Source organism: Haliotis rubra, unplaced genomic scaffold (genome assembly GCF_003918875.1).
Source record: "Haliotis rubra isolate DU_JTF1 unplaced genomic scaffold, ASM391887v1 Scf78, whole genome shotgun sequence".
In the NCBI taxonomy this organism is placed as follows: domain Eukaryota; kingdom Metazoa; phylum Mollusca; class Gastropoda; order Lepetellida; family Haliotidae; genus Haliotis; species Haliotis rubra.
Window position 1 is genome coordinate 638,250 of NW_025767501.1, and position 22,657 is coordinate 660,906.

General features: G+C 40.4%; 1 protein-coding gene across 1 annotated transcript in view; it reads right to left on the reverse strand.

Annotated features, from left to right (window-relative positions):
- Nucleotides 1-379: 379 nt before the first annotated feature.
- The window catches only part of LOC124260863 (disintegrin and metalloproteinase domain-containing protein unc-71-like), a 111,786-nt gene continuing 89,508 nt past the window's right edge, over nucleotides 380-22,657 (reverse strand). Inside the window, 21 exon segments of the mRNA XM_046695185.1 lie at nucleotides 380-2,395; nucleotides 4,104-4,241; nucleotides 5,268-5,364; nucleotides 5,714-5,933; nucleotides 6,208-6,379; nucleotides 7,006-7,057; nucleotides 7,060-7,121; nucleotides 7,927-8,038; nucleotides 8,679-8,793; nucleotides 9,160-9,240; nucleotides 10,471-10,566; nucleotides 10,893-10,964; nucleotides 11,311-11,416; nucleotides 11,834-11,885; nucleotides 12,882-12,908; nucleotides 16,491-16,578; nucleotides 16,970-17,051; nucleotides 17,168-17,334; nucleotides 18,003-18,074; nucleotides 18,210-18,278; nucleotides 22,374-22,459. Coding sequence (XP_046551141.1) covers nucleotides 829-2,395; nucleotides 4,104-4,241; nucleotides 5,268-5,364; nucleotides 5,714-5,933; nucleotides 6,208-6,379; nucleotides 7,006-7,057; nucleotides 7,060-7,121; nucleotides 7,927-8,038; nucleotides 8,679-8,793; nucleotides 9,160-9,240; nucleotides 10,471-10,566; nucleotides 10,893-10,964; nucleotides 11,311-11,416; nucleotides 11,834-11,885; nucleotides 12,882-12,908; nucleotides 16,491-16,578; nucleotides 16,970-17,051; nucleotides 17,168-17,334; nucleotides 18,003-18,074; nucleotides 18,210-18,278; nucleotides 22,374-22,459 — 3,533 coding nt within the window. The 3' untranslated portion in view covers nucleotides 380-828.

Below are 22,657 nucleotides of genomic sequence, written 5' to 3' on the forward strand. Positions count from 1 at the left end.
ACAGCAATGTTAGAGTTTACGTTGGAGGAAAGCTGAAAGTGATGAAGGTCTCGGGCATTAATGACTTTGGTTGAACCCACAACAGCTGAATGTAACAGGAAGGCCAGAAGTGCTGCACGTCACAGACATTCCTCACTTCAGCGAAACCTGTGAGCACTGGTACGGTGCTGACGAACCGAGAATCCTGATTCAGAAGGTAGAAGGACTGCAGTACATGAGTGAGTGAGTGAGTTTAGTTTTATGCCACACTCAGCAATATTTCAGCTATATGACGGCGGTCTGTAAATAATTGAGTCTGGACAAGACAATCAACAGCATGAGCATCAATCTATGCAGTTGGGATACAATGACATGTGTCAACCAAGTTAGCAAGTCTGACCACCCGATCCCGTTGGTCGCCTCTTACGACAAACATGGGTTACTGAAGATCAATTCTAACCCCGATCTTCACAGGTTGCAGCACATGAAATTGAGCCATTTTTTCCACAGTTTATCATACAGGTCTACATGACAAACATTCCTCTCATCTCAGTACATTTTACATAACAAGAGTAACCTTTGATGCCAACAGCAGGATTATGAGTGTTAATGCTGGAACTCACAGTGACCAGCAACTGTCTTTTCACATGCTGTCCTCTGAAGATCTCTTCAGGATGGGAGCTATACCAAGAAACAGCAGTCATTGGAAACCCAAGGCAGGTTTACAACCACTGAATAATGTTATCCAAAAAACTACATGTACTTGACCTTTCAACACATATCTCTACAACAAGGCAAAAGTCAGTGAGTATTTGTTCTAAGCTATTCAACAAAGTGGGCATTCTGATATTATGCCACCATGACACCTTCGTTAACTGTTTCCTGACTGCTGGAGTCGGAACTGTGCTTGCTGACGCTGAGACTCACTGGACGTTTGGACTTGATCAGCGACTTTCTGTGATGTTTCTTCATGTTCTTCATGTCCACGGAGAAGTCCTGAGGTATTTCTTCCAGACTTCTATCTATGCACGGCTTGTTGCCGCTCTCAAAAGCATAATCGCGCAGAGTTCTCGACACGGGGATGGGACCTGTTGATGGGGTGCTTGCCATATCTACTTGTTCTCGCATAAATTTTGAAGCAGGTATTGGCCCAGTGGAGGGTGTGTTAACGCTGCTGGTTTGAATGGGACTTCGTTCAAATGTGCCTGCATCAATTCGTGGTAGTCCATCAAGTATTTTGTGAAGGTCTTGATGGTTGCCATCAACCACACGGTGACCAGCAGGAACCAGCTTTATCTGGTTTGGACCAGTTCTTATAACAGCACTATAAGAAGGTGGGGAGGCTGACTGAGACCGTGACTGTGATCGAGAGATGTCCTCAATGCTGAATCTCTCAGCATCATGTTCACTGCCATATCCCGAGCTCTTCTCATATCCGTTACGAGAATTTGAAGTGCCATTTAAAGAACTGTTCTCTCCAGTTTGACTTCCTAAAGGAGTCTCATTGTCTCTGTTTAATGGGGGCTGCCCAATGTTGAAAATATTTCTCAGATTGAGCGGGTTCATAGGTGGGGGGATATCAATCTGATGAGGCTGAAGTTCATTGTCCTCCCCAGTCTGATGGTCAACAGTATTAAAGTCATTACGCTTCAGCAGATATTGGCTGAGGTTGCCAAGAATTGGCCGTGCTGTGTCTCGTGTGCTTGAACTGGTGAAGGAGGTGGGACTGTGGTCGGACTGAGAGTGTGCACTGTGATAATGTCTCTCAGCCTCAGTCTCACTACTGCGCACATCCTCTGACGTACATGTTGATGGCGATATTTGAACAGGGGGTTCATCTGGTGAAGGTGACAAGTCTATAGTGTTTTTATCAATCTGGCGAATCAGCTCATCAAGATTTCTCAAACGCACAATTTTCGATCGGGGTGGAGAAATGGGATAACCAGTTCCCTTCCACAACAGAGGCTGATGCTGATAGTCTGTTGTCAGTGGCAGATCTAACCGCCCCAGTCTTCTTGGGGGTGGGGGTGAGGGGTGAAGGCAGGGCATCCCAAAGCTGGGATGGGGGGGCTGGGGCAACACAAAGTCGAAACTTGACGATTCAGGCAACTGATCTAGAGCATCAAGACTCTGTTCAAAGTCATCCTCTCCGAGAATTTCACGGATTTCTTCAGCTTCTAAATCATCATCTTCATCATACATATAAGGCCCCACACTCTCTTGATCTCCATTTGAGTCACTGCTTCTCCGGTTATCCTCCCCTGTCAGTCTCATCATGGAGTTTTTTAGGATTCCCTTTTCCGGGCGGGCACTGTTAGGGTCAGATATGATTATGGGAGGGGGAGGTAGCTCTCCGATGTCACTTTCATCTTCACTTGACATGCGCTTCTTCTTCTTCCCAAACAGAGCATCAGGCCTGAAAATACAAACCATTCTTTAAACGATATCTGTCAAGTTGGTCAATATGGCTGAACATTAAATGAACAACTGACTCGCATTTTATGCTGCTTTAACAATAATTCTACCTGTCAATTCAGGGGACAAAGTTTTAGGTTTTGAACATAACAAGCAAATGTTTTAACCACTAAGCTACCAACTGATCCTATGCTATGCAATAGATGGCAAGTCCTCTCTGCACTATCTCATTTAATGTTACCTTTGGTACACAATGACAATACCTTTACAATGTGACATCATATATTTCAGGGACACATGACCACATGCTATAGTGAGCGAGTGAGGTGAGTTTTACGCCGCTTTTAGCAATATTCCAGCAATATCTCGGCTGGGGACACCAGAAATGGGCTTCACACATTGTACCCATGTGCAGAATCGAACCTGGGTCTTTGGCGTGATGAGCGAACACTCGAACCACTAAGCTACCCCACCGCCCCGACAGGCTATGGATGTGACACAAGTCATATGGACTAAAAATGTAACACCACTGTACACTACAACGTGGTTCAAGATCACTGGAGGTCACTATTAGAGGCAGACTATTGAAGCTTGTTAGCTAGAAGCTGAGGGTGTTAGCAGCAGAGGGTTAAAATGCATGATCAGAAGCACCTGTTGAACTGTGTCTCATCTCATGTGAATGTAATCATAGATTCCATACACTCCTGTCAACTGTAAATATACACATAGATCTTGGTGACAACCAGTACCAGCTTGTAATAACTTAAGGTAGGACCTGCCTTCCACTCTCTCAACATATGTTCTATCACTTCTGGTAATACTCTGCTGTTCTATACTATGATCCATTATCTCACAAACAGGGTTTCTATGTTACTGCTTGTTGTTTAATGCCACAATCAGCAGTATTCCAGCTACATGATGACGGCCTATATCAACAGCGTGATTGTTAGATGTAGATGTGTTAGGTCTATGTGTAAGCAGTATTTTCATGGTTAGATGTAGATGTGTTAGGTCTATGTGTAAGCAGTATTTTCATTGTTAGATGTAGATGTGTTAGGTCTATGTGTAAGCATTATTTTCATTGTTAGATGTAGATGTGTTAGGTCTATGTGTAAGCATTATTTTCATTGTTAGATGTAGATGTGTTAGGTCTATGTGTAAGCAGTATTTTCATTGTTAGATGTAGATGTGTTAGGTCTATGTGTAAGCAGTATTTTCATTGTTAGATGTAGATGTGTTAGGTCTATGTGTAAGCAGTATTTTCATTGTTAGATGTAGATGTGTTAGGTCTATGTGTAAGCATTATTTTCATTGTTAGATGTAGATGTGTTAGGTCTATGTGTAAGCATTATTTTCATTGTTAGATGTAGATGTAGATGTGTTAGGTCTATGTGTAAGCATTATTTTCATTGTTAGATGTAGATGTGTTAGGTCTATGTGTAAGCAGTATTTTCATTGTTAGATGTAGATGTGTTAGGTTTATGTGTAAGCATTATTTTCATTGTTAGATGTAGATGTGTTAGGTCTTTGTGTAAGCATGTATTTTCATTGTTAGATGTAGATGTGTTAGGTCTATGTGTAAGCATTATTTTCATTGTTAGATGTAGATGTGTTAGGTCTATGTGTAAGCAGTATTTTCATTGTTAGATGTAGATGTGTTAGGTCTATACACAAGCGTTATGTCTCGTACAGGTGGCACCACTAGTTACCTGTACGAGGGAAGCACACCACCCAAGCCAATATATTTGGCATTCACAAACCCAGCCTTCTTCTTATCCATGCCACCATCTTTGCTACCCAGCAACCCCTTGGTCACTGCTGATTGCAGTTTGCTCGGGATGCGGCGTCTGAAGATAAAAAAACAAATACATTACATTCAAGAGATCGACCTTCGCCTTTTTTCATTGTTTCAAGAGTTCTTATGAATATTGTACATAACTATAAACCAGTTGCAGAAGGTGACCACCATATACTCAGAAAGGAACAATTATATCTGTAGCACAAGGTACACACCATGCAAGCAGCATACAAAGTATGTCACACCTGTAGCAGAATGTGAACACATTTCTTGATGAAGGTGAACATCCTACCTGTAGCAGAATGTGGATATCCTGCCTGATGCAGGTGAACACCCTACCAGTATCAGGAGGTGAACACCTCTCTTGATGCAGAAGGTGAACACCCTACCTGTAGCAGAATGTGGATATCCTGCCTGATGCAGGTGAACACCCTACCAGTATCAGGAGGTGAACACCTCTCTTGATGCAGAAGGTGAACACCCTACCTGTAGCAGAATGTGGATATCCTGCCTGATGCAGGTGAACACCCTACCAGTATCAGGAGGTGAACACCTCTCTTGATGCAGAAGGTGAACACCCTACCTGTAGCAGAATGTGGATATCCTGCCTGATGCAGGTGAACACCCTACCAGTATCAGGAGGTGAACACCTCTCTTGATGCAGAAGGTGAACACCCTACACCCTACCTGTAGCAGAATGTGGATATCCTGCCTGATGCAGGTGAACACCCTACCAGTATCAGGAGGTGAACACCTCTCTTGATGCAGAAGGTGAACACCCTACCTGTAGCAGAATGTGGATATCCTGCCTGATGCAGGTGAACACCCTACCAGTATCAGGAGGTGAACACCTCTCTTGATGCAGAAGGTGAACACCCTACCTGTAGCAGAGCATGAACACCCTGCATGATGCAGAACACCCTACCAGTATCAGAATGTGAACATCTTGCTGATGCAGAAGGTGAACACCCTAACTGTAGCAGACTGTGATCACTGTACCTGTAGCAGGAGGCGAACACCATTCCTTTATCAGAAGGTGAGCATGGTACCTGTAGCAAAAAGGTTAACAACATACCTGTAGCAAAAGAGTGTGAGGCTGAGGACAAGGACCAGACCGCCCACCACGGATGCCAGGATGATGATCAGCCACATTGTACTTAGGCCGTCCATCTCTGTCAATACAAAACACTTCAACTGTGAATCCATGCATCCAATGAACACTAAATGCTTCATGCTTCTTTTAATGATATGTAAAAGTCATGGATCTTCAAGTTGGTGGTTGGTGTGAAAAAATAGTTTTGATATAGCTCATGTGAGGGTAAAAGAAGAGTTTAAAATTTTGATATAGCTCATCTCATCTGTGAGGGTACTCAAAGAAGAGTTTAAAATGTTGGCTACAGAGTCACACTGAATCATAATGCTGTTGGATTTTCCCCCAGATTTTATTCTTGAGTAAGGTGAAATTGTTCAACATCTGAAGGCCATATGCCAACTGACAAGCACCAAACACAGCTGACTTACCTTTGAGTACTGGAGCAGCGGACGGATCAGCTGGAGTAGTGGCCAGTCGGTTCTCCGCCGGGTTAAGGGGGATAACTTGAATTCCTTTTGTAGTGGCGGATGATACTAGGCTGCTGGTTGTAACTGGCATGGTGGTTGTCATGGTAATATTGAGTTTAATCCTGCAGTCATATCCTCCCCAACCGCTGTCACAGTAGCAGGTGTCATCTCTGGTACAGACCTGGGTCAGAGAGTTCAAATCATTACATCATAGTCATACAATAGGGGGTATCTGTTTGGAAAGTTTTTGACTGGCTTTGGTTTGATGTCGATTAGAACAGTATTTCAATGATATTTGCTTGATGTGGGAGGCAAGCAAGCAAGTGACATATTTATACAACTTTCATGACATCAAGGAGAATGAGAATAGTGGACAGGGCAAATATCATAATCTTCAAACAATATAGTCTCTTCAAACCAACAATCTGCTGGAAAAAGAAAGATGTTCCACTGACCCCGTGTCCAGAGCAGATGATGGCGCGAGATGTTCCTGGGCACCCGAGAGGAGGGAGATGTTTGATGCGCTCACACCGTGCGTTGTGGCACACCTTGCCCTCCCCACACTTGGTGCCGTCCTGCACCAGGCCCATATGGGGCATGTCCATCATGGTTGGGCCGTGGACAATCCTGGAGGAGTGAGTGAGTGAGTGAGTGAGTGAGTGAGAGGATGAGTGAGTGAGTTTTATGCTACTTTTAGCAATATTCCAGCAATATCACGGCAAGTGACACTAGCAAATGGGCTACACACATTGTACCCATGTGGGGAATGGAACCTAGGTCTTCAGTGTGATGAACAAACACTTTAACCACAAGACTACCCCACCGCCCCAAATATGGTGGAAGAAGCAAGGACATCAACACACATTAGTAAATTATGTGAGGTCAAGACTTGATTTAGAAATGAAAACAACTTTTCTAACTGGTAATAAGTTATAACATGAGTTCATACAAATGAGATTATCTTTCCATTTTTATTTGATACTTTAGTGAGTGAACATTGTTTCACATCACTGTCAATGGTATTCCTGCTTTTTAAAACAGAGACCATAATATTTCCAATCATGCCATACAAAGCATGATTTTCTAACAGAGACAATGATCGAAGCCTCACTTCAAAATGGTTGCAAATGGCTGAACAGATACTGAACAGATACTTTTAAACTGTTTGTACCAGTATCAACTCATCATCATCAGCCTATCCGTACATGTTCTAATAATTATTGTAAGGAATACAGTTTTGCATCTTGACTTACTTGCACTCATATTCAATGCCTTTAGAGTTGACTGTTGTTTTGGAGAATCCCTGTCTGACCCAAACAATGGCTCCTTGTTGCCACCATCACAGTGAAGAAGACCACACAGGATGTCCCTGTAATCAGGGGAGATAACTCATTTAAAGGGAAGCTACTCCATGTAGTTTGGCATGAGAGTTGATTGAGGAGGTGAGGTGAGGTGAGGTGCATATGGGTTTATACAGCATAGCAGCTACATTACAAGCCATGGTGGTCTTGGAACATTCCATAAAGCACTTTTAGCACCATGACTCTCAGAAGTCAACATGCAGTATGAGAGATAGTTCTGATATTTTGAATGCTACAATTGTTTGTGAAAAGAAAGCCCTGCCAGGATTTCAGCCCCGACCAAACAACAAACCAGTGGGGGATACACTGAAAACAATCCGAGGCATCAAGGCAAGATAACACATAATTAGGAAAGTCATTGGTATTATTTAAACTCAGCAGCCATTATGACAACCAAATGTTGACATTTCTTTTGACAAGCAATGGGAACTAGGTTTGTTCTCCCATGCTCAAAGCAAGGAATGCCAGGGAATCAAGGGAGGTAACAATATGATACACCAACTGAAAACCTGTAAAATGACAATACTTTGAAATCTTTTTATCAATTTTTCTAATCATTATTTTAAATCATGCATATATTTAGCTTAAACATGTTGAAACAGTTACTAAAATAATGAGACTGATACATGTCTTACTATCTGACTTGATAATCTATTCATCTGATCACATTTTCTAAATTCTAACAATATGTAATTCAACCTTTCTGTGTTACGCAAGTATTCAGGTGACAAGTGAGTATACAGTTTGCAGAATCATCCACAGATTGATATTGTTCTGTTATCTTCACATCAGACTGAAAGCACCATATCTTACTCAGATGAACACTTTGCATAGTTGCCAGTGGTAACATCCTTGCCACAATGGCCGTTGAAGTTTCCTGTTGGGTTGAATCTCTCAAAACACTGGTCATCTCCTCCTTTGGCACCTGCAAGGGGAAACATCATTCCCTTTACAACCCTTTACAAATATTCAGATACAGAGTTAATGTCCCAATGGTAACATTACTTCACAGGTTGTACTGTAAGATCCAAACAACATCAATGGTTATGCATCCATCTGATCTCCACTCTGTGGAATTTTTTTTAACTGTTTTGTCTATATTTATAAAATTATCTTTGACATTTAGTGATGTAAAATACCTTCTGAAATGCTGCAAATAAATCAGGAAGTTGTGCCCATTTAAACAAGCAGGATGGAAGAAGTACATGTTTTCAATATGATCATAGAACAGATAAGGCAAAACACACCAGATACATTTGTTCCTCATCCGTAGTGTTCTCACAATATCTTGAAATATTTTATTTTTATAACAATATTTCAACAAATATATAATAAATATATTGTTGCAGCTGATTTATTTGCATATGAAGAGCAACAATTTAAAGATTCTACAACAATGAAACTGAGATTGCTCCAGTTTAGGTTTAACAGTGACAAGATATTGCTTTGTTTGTTGTTTTCACATCAGTTAGCCTGACTAAACGGTCTCATTAGCTGCATCAAGGACTTGAAACTCAGACCTTCAGAAGCACTGCAGTGGAGTGAAAGCATGCACTTATGTTTACCTTGTCCCCAGATGGTCTGACATTGCTGCTGAAGTGAGGGGCAGATGCCAGCCACACAGTAGCCTGTTCCATTCTTGCAGGGGTGGCCATCTTGAACGTAGTTGTTGGAGGGGCACTGCAAAGTCATAAGTATTGAATTATACAGCCTGGTATTTATTCATTGTTTTTATAATACACCTGTACAAAAACTTTACATATATCCATGTACACCTATTACTATTACATATGTAACACAGACTCAAGTCAGCTATATTTCTACCCAATAACATATACTATAGGAGTCTGGGAAGATCCAGTCAGTGGTTGACAGCATGAGGGACAATCCACACCACGGCACCACCATGACACATGATCAACCAGATCACAGTCAGTAACCACAAATCCACAATAGTCGGTGATCATGACAAGCACGGGGCACTGGGTAACCAACCCCTGTATGGCCACTCAGTCAAAGAAATATGAGTTGTAAATACTTCCTTACCTCTCCTCTTTCCCCATCACAGAACTCTGGCACATCACACTCTGTCTGTCTATCTCGACACATGTGTGTCCTGGGCAACACCTGCGAACAAGAACACTTGTGGGTACTTCAACACATAACTGATGTCGGTCATTTAGTCCAGGTGATTTTTTTAGTCTTTTTTTAGTCCATGGTGAAGGCATCTATATTGGCCTGAGGGTTACTTACTGGGTAGGTACTACACCAAGGATCAGAATGAGAATGGCCTGAGGGTTACTAACTGGGTAGATACTACACCAAGGATCAGAATGAGAATGGCCTGAGGGTTACTAACTGGGTAGATACTACACCAAGGATCAGAATGAGAATGGCCTGAGGGTTACTAACTGGGTAGATACTACACCAAGGATCAGAATGAGAATGGCCTGAGGGTTACCTGGGTAGATACTACACCAAGGATCAGAATGAGAATGAGGGTTACTAACAGGGTAGATACTACACCAAGGATCAGAATGAGAATGGCCTGAGGGTTACTAACTGGGTAGAATACTACACCAAGGATCAGAATGAGAATGGCCTGAGGGTTACTAACTGGGTCAGATACTACACCAAGGATCAGAATGAGAATGGCCTGAGGGTTACTAACTGGGTAGATACTACACCAAGGATCAGAATGAGAATGGCCTGAGGGGGGTAGATACTACACCAAGGATCAGGGTGAGAATGGCCTGAGGGTTACTAACTGGGTAGAGGATCAGAATGAGAATGGCCTGAGGGTTACTAACTGGGTAGATACTACACCAAGGATCAGAATGAGAATGGCCTGAGGGTTACTAACTGGGTAGATACTACACCAAGGATCAGAATGAGAATGGCCTGAGGGTTACTAACTGGGTAGATACTACACCCAGGATCAGAATGAGAATGGCCTGAGGGTTACTAACTGGGTAGATACTACACCAAGGATCAGAATGAGAATGGCCTGAGGGTTACTAACTGGATCAGTGAGAATAGGGTTACTAACACTACACCAAGGATCAGAATGAGAATGGCCTGAGGGTTACTAACTGGGTAGATACTACACCAAGGATCAGAATGAGAATGGCCTGAGGGTTACTAACTGGGTAGATACTACACCAAGGATCAGAATGAGAATGGCCTGAGGGTTACTAACTGGGTAGATACTACACCAAGGATCAGAATGAGAATGGCCTGAGGGTTACTAACTGGGTAGATACTACACTAAGAATCAGAATGAAAATGGCCCAAGGGTTATTAACAGGGTATTTGCTGTGGCAGGGGCTGGAGTGACACTGGCCAAGGGTTACTTACTGTGCAGTTACTACAGCAGGGGCCGGAGCGACACTGGGCCCAGTACCGCAGCAGACATGTGTCTGGGTCACAGCAGGGGTCATTCTTCAGACAATCCTGGAACATTAATACAACATGGTTCTGAGTGGCAATAAGACATTTCTTAGAACATTTACACAGTCTGTTACCTAGTGACACATGTCCAGCTACAGTGGTGATAACATATCAACATTGGTCCCATGATTATCTCATATACATGAACCTATCAATATTCTGATCGATGTAGATTTTAACTGTTTTACTCAACATGTAGTGTTTTATAATACCAAATTTACAGAAAGTGTAGAAGTATATGGTGGTGCCTAAATCTGACAACTCATCTGTATATGTTCACATCCATTACTAATGTATGTGTTTTGTGATAATGTATGACGGATGCACACCTCCTCAGACCCACAGTCACACTCCTCCCCTCTCTCCACGATACTGTTGCCACAAGTTTGGGGGAAGTTCACCTGGAAAACAACAGCCTTCATTATAACAAGATATTTTTTCAAAGACACTGTAAGAAATCTCTCCTGTCATGCATTAAGTTCACTAAAATGGTGTTCTTTTTCTCATTTGATTTGTTCAGATTCTTAAAGACAAAAGAATATGCATTTTATATTACCACATATAACAGTCAATTTGAATAATTAAACAACTCCTGTAAATACATTGTACTGTAAGCCTGGGAAAAGTACTTCATCAAGAGATACCATCTCATTTACTTGTGACAAATTTGACTTCAAAAGTCTTGAAAACTGTTGAGCAACTTAACATGATATTATCAAGAGTCAATGATCAACATATATGACATACCGGTGGTTTCCCATCTAAACAGGAAGTGATATCCATACTGAGGCTAATGTCAAGGTCAGACTTGCTGCAGTTGGAAAACATTCTGGAGTGATGCCCACCAGCAGCACTGTAGATGGAAAGTCACTTAATTATTTGTACATCATATACTTGTGAGTAAGAGTGTAAAATGATTACCAACTAACAGAATTAAATATATACACTCCGAATCTTGCCTAGGACTAGCTATAAAAATTGGCTCTTTTTTCTCAGAAATTCTGTAAATGTGTTCACAAGATATGGACATTGTTTTCTATAGGGTTAATTTCAGAGTTTGAAAGGGTTGTTTATTCTTAAGGTTTACAATTTACAACATTGCCATCTCCTTTAATCAAACTTCGAGCATTGGGAGCAGTTATTAATTTCCATCAGAGGAGCATTATTTTAGAGGATACCAGAAAACAGCACAGATATAATACTGGATAATTTAATGTTTAGGAAATTGTATTTATTGATTTTTGAACTAATTCAGTAATTAACAACTCACAGAACTTGGGTAGACATGATGCATCCAAACTCATCATTGCATTTACAGCCACCTGAAAAATGGGGAACACTGGCTTTACAAAATCATCACCCAAATTCCTAGAGTCCACATCAAAATAAACTGTTATCACAAGCAAACAAACATCAGCAGCAGCTACTCACACTAGTGTTAATATACCATTAACATAATTCTCTACAAAGTTACTGTGTTAGTGACGAAGGTTAGATCTTGTTTGTCTTGAACCTTATTGCTGTAACCTCCTGATTTAACTTTTGAAAGTTTTGTTTCCCGTCGTTTCCAAAGCAGATACATCATTAAATCAGTTTGTTTCTCAGGTGTGAGTCACTTGTCAGGTTTTGATCCAGGGATTTGGCAGAACGCAATACCATAGTCGGTCAATCACTATCAAATACTTGACGCATACCATAGTTCCTCTAATATGCATGTGGGGAAATCAATAAAAGCTGTCAGCATAAGTCCTCTAGTAAATATACTTATTATGTTTAGACAACCTTGCCATTATTTTATTTTTTTTTTTCCAGCCAAGAAGTTAAATCCAATGTATATAGCTACTAATGGAAAAATGATCCCTCGTGCCTTTCAAACCAAGCACTGATTCAAGGTCAATGCTTTGAGAGACACCAACACACTTACAAGAGGAAATATGGTATTCAAAGCACAGCATGGTATACAGTTACGATCTATTGTAAGGCACAATATTGACATTCAACACAAAACACATTTATCAACTTGCTTTATCCCACATGTCAACAAACAGCACACACACTGTAAATCAAAACATGCATTTCAAACACAAGAGAAAAACGTTTACAGCCAGTGGACAGCAAATAAATCAACTGCATTAAACCAAATAAAATATAAAAAGAAATGATGTTTTTCTCTGACAGAAGTCAATCATAACCACACACAGTATATGGTGTGAAAACGAAATGAACAGTTTGAAATATATATCGGTGCATATCAGACAACCATGGACCAGACAACGTGTTGACAACGTGAAGTGCATCATACAGGCCACGTGTAGTACCTTCATGGTATATTTCTCTCCACTTGGCTAAGATACGCAAGGACAAAATAGAATTGTTAATACATTAAATACATCATATAACTCAGATTCAAAATAATACAGGACCAAGGATTCTCAAGAAGCAGGGGAAACAACCATTGTTTCCTGTGGACCTACAGGGTGACAAGTATGGAATCCAATTTTTACTTGAAATTCCCACAGAGTGACAAACATGGGAATCCTATTGTAACCTGAAATCCCCATTGGGTGACAAGCATAGGCACCTTTTCTGACCTAGAATACCCATGGGGTAACAAGCATGGGATCCTATTCTGACCTAGAATACCCATGGGGTGACAAGCATGGGATCCTATTCTGACCTAGAATACCCATGGGGTGACAAGCATGGGATCCTATTCTGACCTAGAATACCCATGGGGTAACAAGCATGGGATCTTATTCTGACCTAGAATACCCATGGGGTGACAAGCATGGGATCCTATTCTGACCTAGAATACCCATGGGGTGACAAGCATGGGATCCTATTCTGACCTAGAATACCCATGGGGTGACAAGCATGGGATCCTATTCTGACCTAGAATACCCATGGGGTGACAAGCATGGGATCCTATTCTGACCTAGAATACCCATGGGGTGACAAGCATGGGATCCTATTCTGACCTAGAATACCAGTGGGGTGACAAGCATGGGATCCTATTCTGACCTAGAATACCCATGGGGTGACAAGCATGGGATCCTATTCTGACCTAGAATACCCATGGGGTAACAAGCATGGGATCCTATTCTGATCCTAGAATACCCATGGGGTAACAAGCATGGGATCCTATTCTGACCTAGAATACCCATGGGGTGACAAGCATGGGATCCTATTCTGACCTAGAATACCCATGGGGTAACAAGCATGGGATCCTATTCTGACCTAGAATACCCATGGGGGTAACAAGCATGGGATCCTATTCTGACCTAGAATACCCATGGGGTAACAAGCATGGGATCCTATTCTGACCTAGAATACCCATGGGGTGACAAGCATGGGATCCTATTCTGACCTAGAATACCCATGGGGTGACAAGCATGGGATCCTATTCTGACCTAGAATACCCATGGGGTGACAAGCATGGGATCCTATTCTGACCTAGAATACCCATGGGGTGACAAGCATGGGATCCTATTCTGACCTAGAATACCCATGGGGTGACAAGCATGGGATCCTATTCTGACCTAGAATACCCATGGGGTGACAAGCATGGGATCCTATTCTGACCTAGAATATCCATGGGGTTACAAGCATGGGATCCTATTCTGACCTAGAATATCCATGGGGTTACAAGCATGGGATCCTGATTATGACACTAGGGTATCCATTGTTCTGGGTTGACAAGCATGGGATCAACCTTCTATCTCTGAACTAGAATATCCATGGGGTTACAAGCATGGGATCCTATCCTGACCTGAGATCCCAATGGAGAGTCAAGCTTAGGATGCTATTCTGACCTGGAATCCTCGTGGTGTGACATCAATCTGAGCATCCTATTCTGAGATACAATCCACATGGGGTTGCAAGTATTGGAACCTCTTCAGCCCCAGATTAAAGACAGCAATGACATTGAAGTATGATAAGACTGACAATCAATACACAGTTCCCGGTCTGTGAGTGGCCATTGTGACCACCTGATCCATAACAGCTATTCTGACAAGCTGGAAGCATTAGGTGCTGTTCATAAAGGGGTCTCAACTCTACTACCATCACAACTTGAACTTTCACAACAACTTGAGGTGTTGTAATGTTACAATCACTTTGAACCCTCTTACACTTAGGTAGTTGAATGGAAGAGGTAATGTAAAATGTCTTTGAAGTTAGAAAATTATATAAGTATATAGGAATATATATTGCAGTCATTTATATAAACAATCATCATGCATTTAGTAAGTTGTCAATAAACTTGCAACATATTATGTCATTGTCAGTATGTTGCAATCCACAGCACAAAACATACGTTCATGCAAAGTGTTCTAGAGACCACATTCACAAAACAATATTAGTCCTATGACCACCAAAACTCCCACAGACCTATGATGGCTGTTTCTCCATACAGCTTTGTGCAAATGGGCATCAGATGACACTAAGGTATTTATTTCACTAAAAGTCTTTCCTGACAGTCTATTTACCATGTTCATTAAGACCTGAATAATTCCAAGTCTTATATATTACTGCTTTTGTAAAATCATAAACGGTTTTTGATTCTATAATATTGAGATTGAAATACAATTTTGCTTATATTTCATGAATGATGTTTTAGGGTTTGTTAGATGTCCAAATTATTCCATCAGTGATCAATCAATGCAAGCAATGCCGTAAAAGTCCTGATAAAACAGACACATGCATATGAATTTATCACTTCAGAGATGATATCTTCTTTGAGTTTAGAAGTTGGAGAATCAGAAAAAAGATGTTCTTCATCCATAAAGTTTGTCCTTATCAGAGATGATATCATCTTGCAAAATACCTCACTTGACAAAATATAAGTGAGGTTTAAAGATGAATGCAATTTTCAGTAATATCTGTTAGAAATAGTAAGAATAAGCCTAACATAATCATTAAATATTGATCATCATAATTATCATTAAATAATGATATTATATTAAACAATAAGCCTATCATCAATATTAAATCTTCTACACAGATACAATACCAATCTGCTTGAAGATCTGAGAACATTTCCATGAAGTTAGGTCAGTTTCTAATCAGCTGGAATTTCTTATCTGCTAAACAGCATCAAGGCTTCTTCATTCTCAGTACAAAGTAGAGAAGCATTCAGACAAGCATATCGGATTTCTGTATCTCATCAATGAATAGAATCAAGGATTTCCGAATGCGTAACAATAAATCAGCGCTATAATATTGTTGTGGATATTCATTACATCCTGATATTTCTGAGCACCATGACAACTACACATAAAGAGTACACCATCAAGGGTATATATGTCTACTGTGGGGGTTTTATTTCGGAATTTCAGAATCAAGGTGTACAGAAATGAAGCTTAATAGTTTCTGAAAGTTGATTGCCTCAATAATCCATGCATCCTCTCTTTAAATTAAAGTCACAATTTTTATCAGAATTCATCTTGAACTTCTACGGAGGTGTCCTCAGATCTTATGCAGAGAGGTAACGTATTAGAGTAGCAGATTGGATTTTAATGCAATTGCTTAAACTTAAATGAGTGTGTTGTGTTTCACACTGATTTTAGCAATATTCCAGACATCAAGATTACCAGCATGTCACACATCCTACCCCTATGGTGACTGGGGTTTTTACATGGCAGTCAGCAGTATTTAATTGACTATATTCTATCTAGGAATCTCAATGGAGATGAGTGAGATCTGGACACAGGTTTTCAATGTGAACCAATAGCCTACATCCAATCTCAAAATAGTCAAGAACAGGTGGCTTATTAATAATGTTGTTTTATATCTTGTAAGAAAAGGTCAGTGAAGGTCTTGAAAGTGAAGGTTTTGCTCAGGGGTAAAAGATCCTTGATTAGGATACCACAATTTTCAACATCAATGAGTGAGCAAGTGAATATCAGTTCTTGTACTCCTTGACTTACCATCTTCATCATGCTCAATGCCCAGATTGTGTCCGATCATGTGTGCCAAGATGGTGGCTGCTTGCTGGGGCTCAAATGGTTTAGGATTCTGCAAAATTAACGACAGTTGATTTCAAAGATCTCAGGAATGAAACGGCAGTGGATTTCATAGATCTCAAGAATGAAACAGCAGTGGATTTCATTGATCTTAAGAAGAGCAATGTCTTTGAAACATTTATATCATGAGTAATTTACAAATGAACATTGACTGCTGAACGAATGCAAATCAAGCAAACTGAATCATACTTTAAATTACCATTCACACAAACCAGCATAACAGAAATATATAGAAACACATTTACTTGGGCATCTGTTATGCCTTGCTTGGCCCAGTCTGTCCTAAATATCTTCAGTTTTTATGCAGAATAATGTTTGCAGGCACATTTCTACCAGTAATTGTAAGAATAAATAACATGTAACCGTCACAAAATATAACTCACTTTGCTAATGCCAACAGCTCTGTCAGTACACACAGAGTCGGGGAGAGCAATGCCAACAGCGTTTCCTTCAAGCTCTATGCCACTGAAACATAGTAATATAGTACAACACATTTGTCTTGCTCATGGATTAGGTGTTTATTAAGCCAGAAAAATAGCAGAAACAAAACAAGGGAATCTGAATTCCAACTGTGAACTTACGTCATGAAGTATGCGATGTCGAAGTTGGCTCCTTGTAGTGCCACCTTCTTGAAGTTCATGAACTTGATGAGCATCTCGCGCTGCTTGGGGCTGACGATGAACTGGTCGGCCAGGTTCCAGTACTCCAGGTAGGTCAATGACAGGTTCATGTTCAGCTGGCGGTAGTACTAGAGGAACACACAGATGCATCATTAACACTGACTCTGGATGAAGGAGGCACTATCATACCACGGATTTGTACCCAAAACCCTTTCCGGTTTCTGTACTCATACTGACTCCAGTGCCACACATTGCAAAGATAAGCAATATTTCTGTCTTCAAAGCTCAAGACAGAATTATTTCAGACTACAGACAGGTACCTGGGTTACATTTCTGAAGCTCCTGACAATGACCCGATCAGCAATATGTGCCTGAGAGTTTGGTTCTAGAAAAATATTCTAATGTGCATGACATGGGATGTATCCAGAATTGTCTTCAAGATGGAGAGACACAGACAGTGCAAGAACAGGCTGTAGCTTAAGGGGTATGCTGATTCAACCAAATATTGGTACAAAGTCAAACATGCAACAGAGGAACAGCATTTCAGTTATATCAAAGCATGCCTATGGCTGGAGATATTTATTACTTCAGTAACACCAATGAGCACAAGTACTATTGTACTGTCCCAAGAATCCATGATATTCAAACTACATCAGACACTGCCTTCCATTTCTCCTTGGGTAGATTGCTATCTGCAGTATCTGTGTGGCACTGTTTTAATGTTTAGTGAACCAGTGATCAACGAAGTGGAAACCATACTGCTCATTATGATGATGGATAAGATTCACAGACTTACCAGATCGGCAATGTTGGCAATTTCTACAGCATACGTTGTCATTTCACTTTGTGATAAATTTAGACCAAGGTACTGAAACAGAACAAGATGGCCTTTAATAATAGTAGCTTTTTCGCAACCGGTTATACATTCATAATGGTACTTAAAGTCATGGAATTTGTAGAAAATCAATGTAAAGACACTGAAGAAAAACACTTCATTCCTCACCACAGCTTTATCCAGCACCATGGCCAGCTTCAAAGTCTTCGGGGGTTGGGGAGCTGCTTCTTTCTGATACTGAAACGAAGAATAATGTTCATTATCACCATCATCAGGTATATCTTTACCAGACAAACTATATGATCACTAGTGTTGGGAATTGGTTAAAATCTAATAATTGATGATTGGTCCATTACAACCGATCAATCATCGAAAATAATTGGTTAACGTCATTTATCAAATGTTCCTGTTATTTTTGTTAATGCACACAAAAATAAAGAAAAAACATGTAGTAATTTGTTTTGTTTTTTTCAAATTTCATAAAGTCCATTTGTAAATTTTGCATATTTAAATGATGATTAGTATGTTAGGAATACATATATCCTGGATTCTTTAAGATAAATTCAATCATGACTTGGAACGAGCTTGTACATGTAGTGCTTATGAAATGTAAATTTAATGACACAGACAAAACCAGCCTTGTGAAAAATATTGTTAATGCAAACAAGTGTTCCAAGATTGGTCGTGTTCAATAATGAGAAAACATGTTCGATTGCTTGGTCGTTTAGTCACTGTGACCAATCTTCGAATATTTCAATTAATCGGACCACCACTAATAATCACTATCATCATAAGCAGCACAGTAGTCATCAAAGGTGTAATAATACACCTGTCTGTATCTCATAATATGAAAAGTGTCAAACTATTATGTCATGATACAACACAAATGTTTGACAAGGAGCCCTTTTATAGCCTGACTGGTAAAAATCAACAGTTTTCGCAATATATAAACGATTGACCTCAAGGACACCAACACTTTCTATCACCAAAAACACAGCAGGAGCTGTGAGTATGGTTTTACACTGCTTTCAGGGTTCACACAGATCTTTGGACTTTTACATTCAAGATTTTTTAAGGACTTTCCAGGGGAAAATATCTGCTTTTAAGAACCACTGTTATTCATAATGAAGATGAAGTGGTGTACTTCTGTCCACAGAACAGCAAGCAACATCAGTGTCCCTTCGAAAATTTCACACCTTTAGTAGTCTTCACACAAACAGAATGTCTTCCTTTCATTAAAAACATACGTTCCTAATATTTAAGCATATCTGAAGCAAGCTTTCTGCCCTGATTTTATCTATGGTTGATGTGAGATTCATAACCTCATTTTAATCCCACTGAGATTCAAGTGCTGCTAATGAAAACAATAAGTAAACTATATTTAATAATACCATGCACTAAGGAATCAACACATGTACCCTTATAGACAGTCTTTCTGTTGTAGGTGACAGAAGTAAAGAACACATTAAAACTTCATCGTCAATAGTTTTAGTGGTGTTGTTACTGCTGGACTGGAGCGGATTGGGGTAGCCTAGTGGTTAAAGTGTTCGCTCATCACGCCGAGGAGGCAGGTTCGATTCCCCACATGGCTACAATGTGTGAAGCCCATTTCTGGTGTCCACTGCCATGATATTGTTGGATATTGCTAAAAGCGGCATAAAACTAAACTCACTCACTCACTACAGCTGAACTGATTTTATTTACATTCCAGCACTTTTCAAGAAGTGTCAATAAACTTTGTGCACTTTGATGGTAAAATATGTCAATGGACATCGTTAAGTTTAAGCACTTTTCAAACTTGTGCGAAACCTGACTTTTTGCAATATTCCTGTATTATCACAGAAGAATAACTGGAAATTTGCTTCAGTCACTGAACCCATGTGGGGAATCAAACCCTGGTGTCCAGTATGAAAAGTCCATTTTTAACCTCTTGGCTCACCCATCAACCCTATATGGAGTTGTGATAATATTGGCCAGGACAGTATGAGACATAATTTACATTTTTAGTCTTATTCCAAACCAAAACAGTCCTCAGACTCACATTCAAAGCTAACTTAGTGTCCACGGAAGGAGTTCCAACCCTGTCACTGTCAACACAAACTCCTCACATCAACTTTCCCTGATTCCGGCACACTTATTGCATCAATATGGAGACATCAAAAGTTCACCATATTGTTAGCCCAATACAAATCTCAACATCCCTAACAGTCATACACGCTATCAAAACACAAAAACTATTAGCAGCCAACTATAAAATATTATTCCAATTATTCCTCATTGTCCAGTTGTAGTTGTTCAATATGTGCCTCAAACAGCCTGCTAGGTTATCTCCCCTTTATTGACATCTCCAGAGAACAAAGCACCTCCTCACATCTATCAGCGACATCAAGGGCTAGTACCGACATTACTCGATGCCAGCCTTCTAGCAATTTACATCAAGCCATGGAGACCACCATTTACTACCAACATCACAGGGAAATATTAATGAAGTTTGCTCCCAGTCCAATCAAGAGCATGGCAGAAACTTAGACAGTTTCATGATATACCCCTTAGATAGATGTCCAGACATATTTCCCTAACTAATCCTAGAATAGAATCAATGGCTTTAGGCTTGCATGTTCTGACACACAGATCAAACAGTTCATGCAAGAGACCGATTTTGGAAAAATCAAATTGTCTCAACGGGATCAATTTTGTGGGTATTATGAGAATCCCAAAGTCAATTTGTTGATCAAGAGTTTTAGTTTCATGTATATGAATGAATGTATAGATAGATAGGAAATGTTTGGACTTCATATAAATGGTTGTGAAGTTGGGTAGTCAATGGTTCATCAAGTCAACATTGATCTATACAGGGGACACAGGTGTCACTGTCATCTAAGCCATCCATTGGGCAATTGTTTGATTGTTCTAGAAGTTGGTGAGTCAATAATGAAGCATACAAGTTCATGGATGACAACTTCATGCTGGACAACGGTGTAAGAATCTGCACCAAAACATCGCTCTATGCAGTCAACAAGAAGCAGTTATCCATAAAGTTGTATGCTTCATCATCATTTGGGCATGAAGGAAACATTTCACAGTGGTCCGAATCCTGGTTCTTCTAGATTATGTTCATGGGATTGTCAGCATCATACCTACATTTGTGAGTTTCACCAAAGTGGTAAACATACTACCCTTGGTCACCCCATATATTAGCTGCCCTGGGTCTGTCTGGAAGTTGCTTACCCTTGATCACACTGTACTAAGATCCTCTTGTCACTCTCCTGTATTTTTATTTGCCTTGTCACCCTATATTTAGCTACCCTAGGTCAGCCAGTATTTTGGTACATTTGGTTACCTTGTGTTAGCTGCCCTTGGTCAAGTTGTAATATAGCTATCCTTGGTTGATCACCCTATATTTAGCTACTCTCAGTCAGGATGTAATTTAGCTAACCTTCCTCACCCTGTGTTAGCTGCCCTTGGTCAAGTTGTAATAAAGCTATCCTTGGTCACCCTATATTTAGCTACTCTCAGTCAGGATGTAATTTAGCTACCCTGCGTCACCCTGTGTTAGCTGCCCTTGGTCAAGTTGTAATATAGCTATCCTTGGTCACCCTATATTTAGCTACTCTCAGTCAGGATGGATGTGTGTTAGCTGCCCTTGGTCATTGTAGCTATCCTTGGTCACCCTATATTTAGCTACTCTCAGTCAGGATGTAATTTAGCTACCCTTCGTCACCCTGTGTTAGCTGCCCTTGGTCAAGTTGTAATATAGCTATCCTTGGTCACCCTATATTTAGCTACTCTCAGTCAGGATGTAATTTAGCTACCCTTCGTCACCCTGTGTTAGCTGCCCTTGGTCAAGTTGTAATAAAGCTATCCTTGGTCACCCTATATTTAGCTACTCTCAGTCAGGATGTAATTTAGCTACCCTTCGTCACCCTGTGTAAGCTGCCCTTGGTCAAGTTGTAATATAGCTATCGGTCAAGTTATTTAGCTATAGCTCAGGCTGTAATTTAGCTACACTTCGTCACCCTGTGTTAGCTGCCCTTTGTCAAGTTGTAATATAGCTATCCTTGGTCACCCTATATTTAGCTACCCTCAGTCAGGCTGTAATTTAGCTACCCTTGTTTCCCCTACATTTTAGCCGTCCTTGGTCAGGTTGTTATTTAGCTAACATTGGCAGCTTTTACAAAAATCTCCATTTAGACAAGTTCCACATCTCACTAACTCCACACACTAATTTCCAATACCTCATCTGACCACCTACAACCATCTAAGACTCTCCAGAGACAACATCAAACACTGATTTATTAATCATGTAATCTTATCTCAAGGCCAGAGACTTACCCTGACTGCTCGTAAATACTTGAGTTTCCGTTCAAATTCCCCCTTGTGAAGTTCATGGAACGGCAGCCACTGGCCTAGACTATTACCTGTAATGAAACAAAATTGAAACCCATTCATTTCATCGTTTGATGTGCCTATAACATGTCTGCTGTAACGCACATGCAATGCCAGCACATGTTGATTTGTTACTGTTTACCACTGTTTAAGTAATAAAGATGAGATAGTTTCTGACTGGTCTCACTCTGATAACTGTGAGAATCAGTTGTGTCTGATAACTGTCAGAA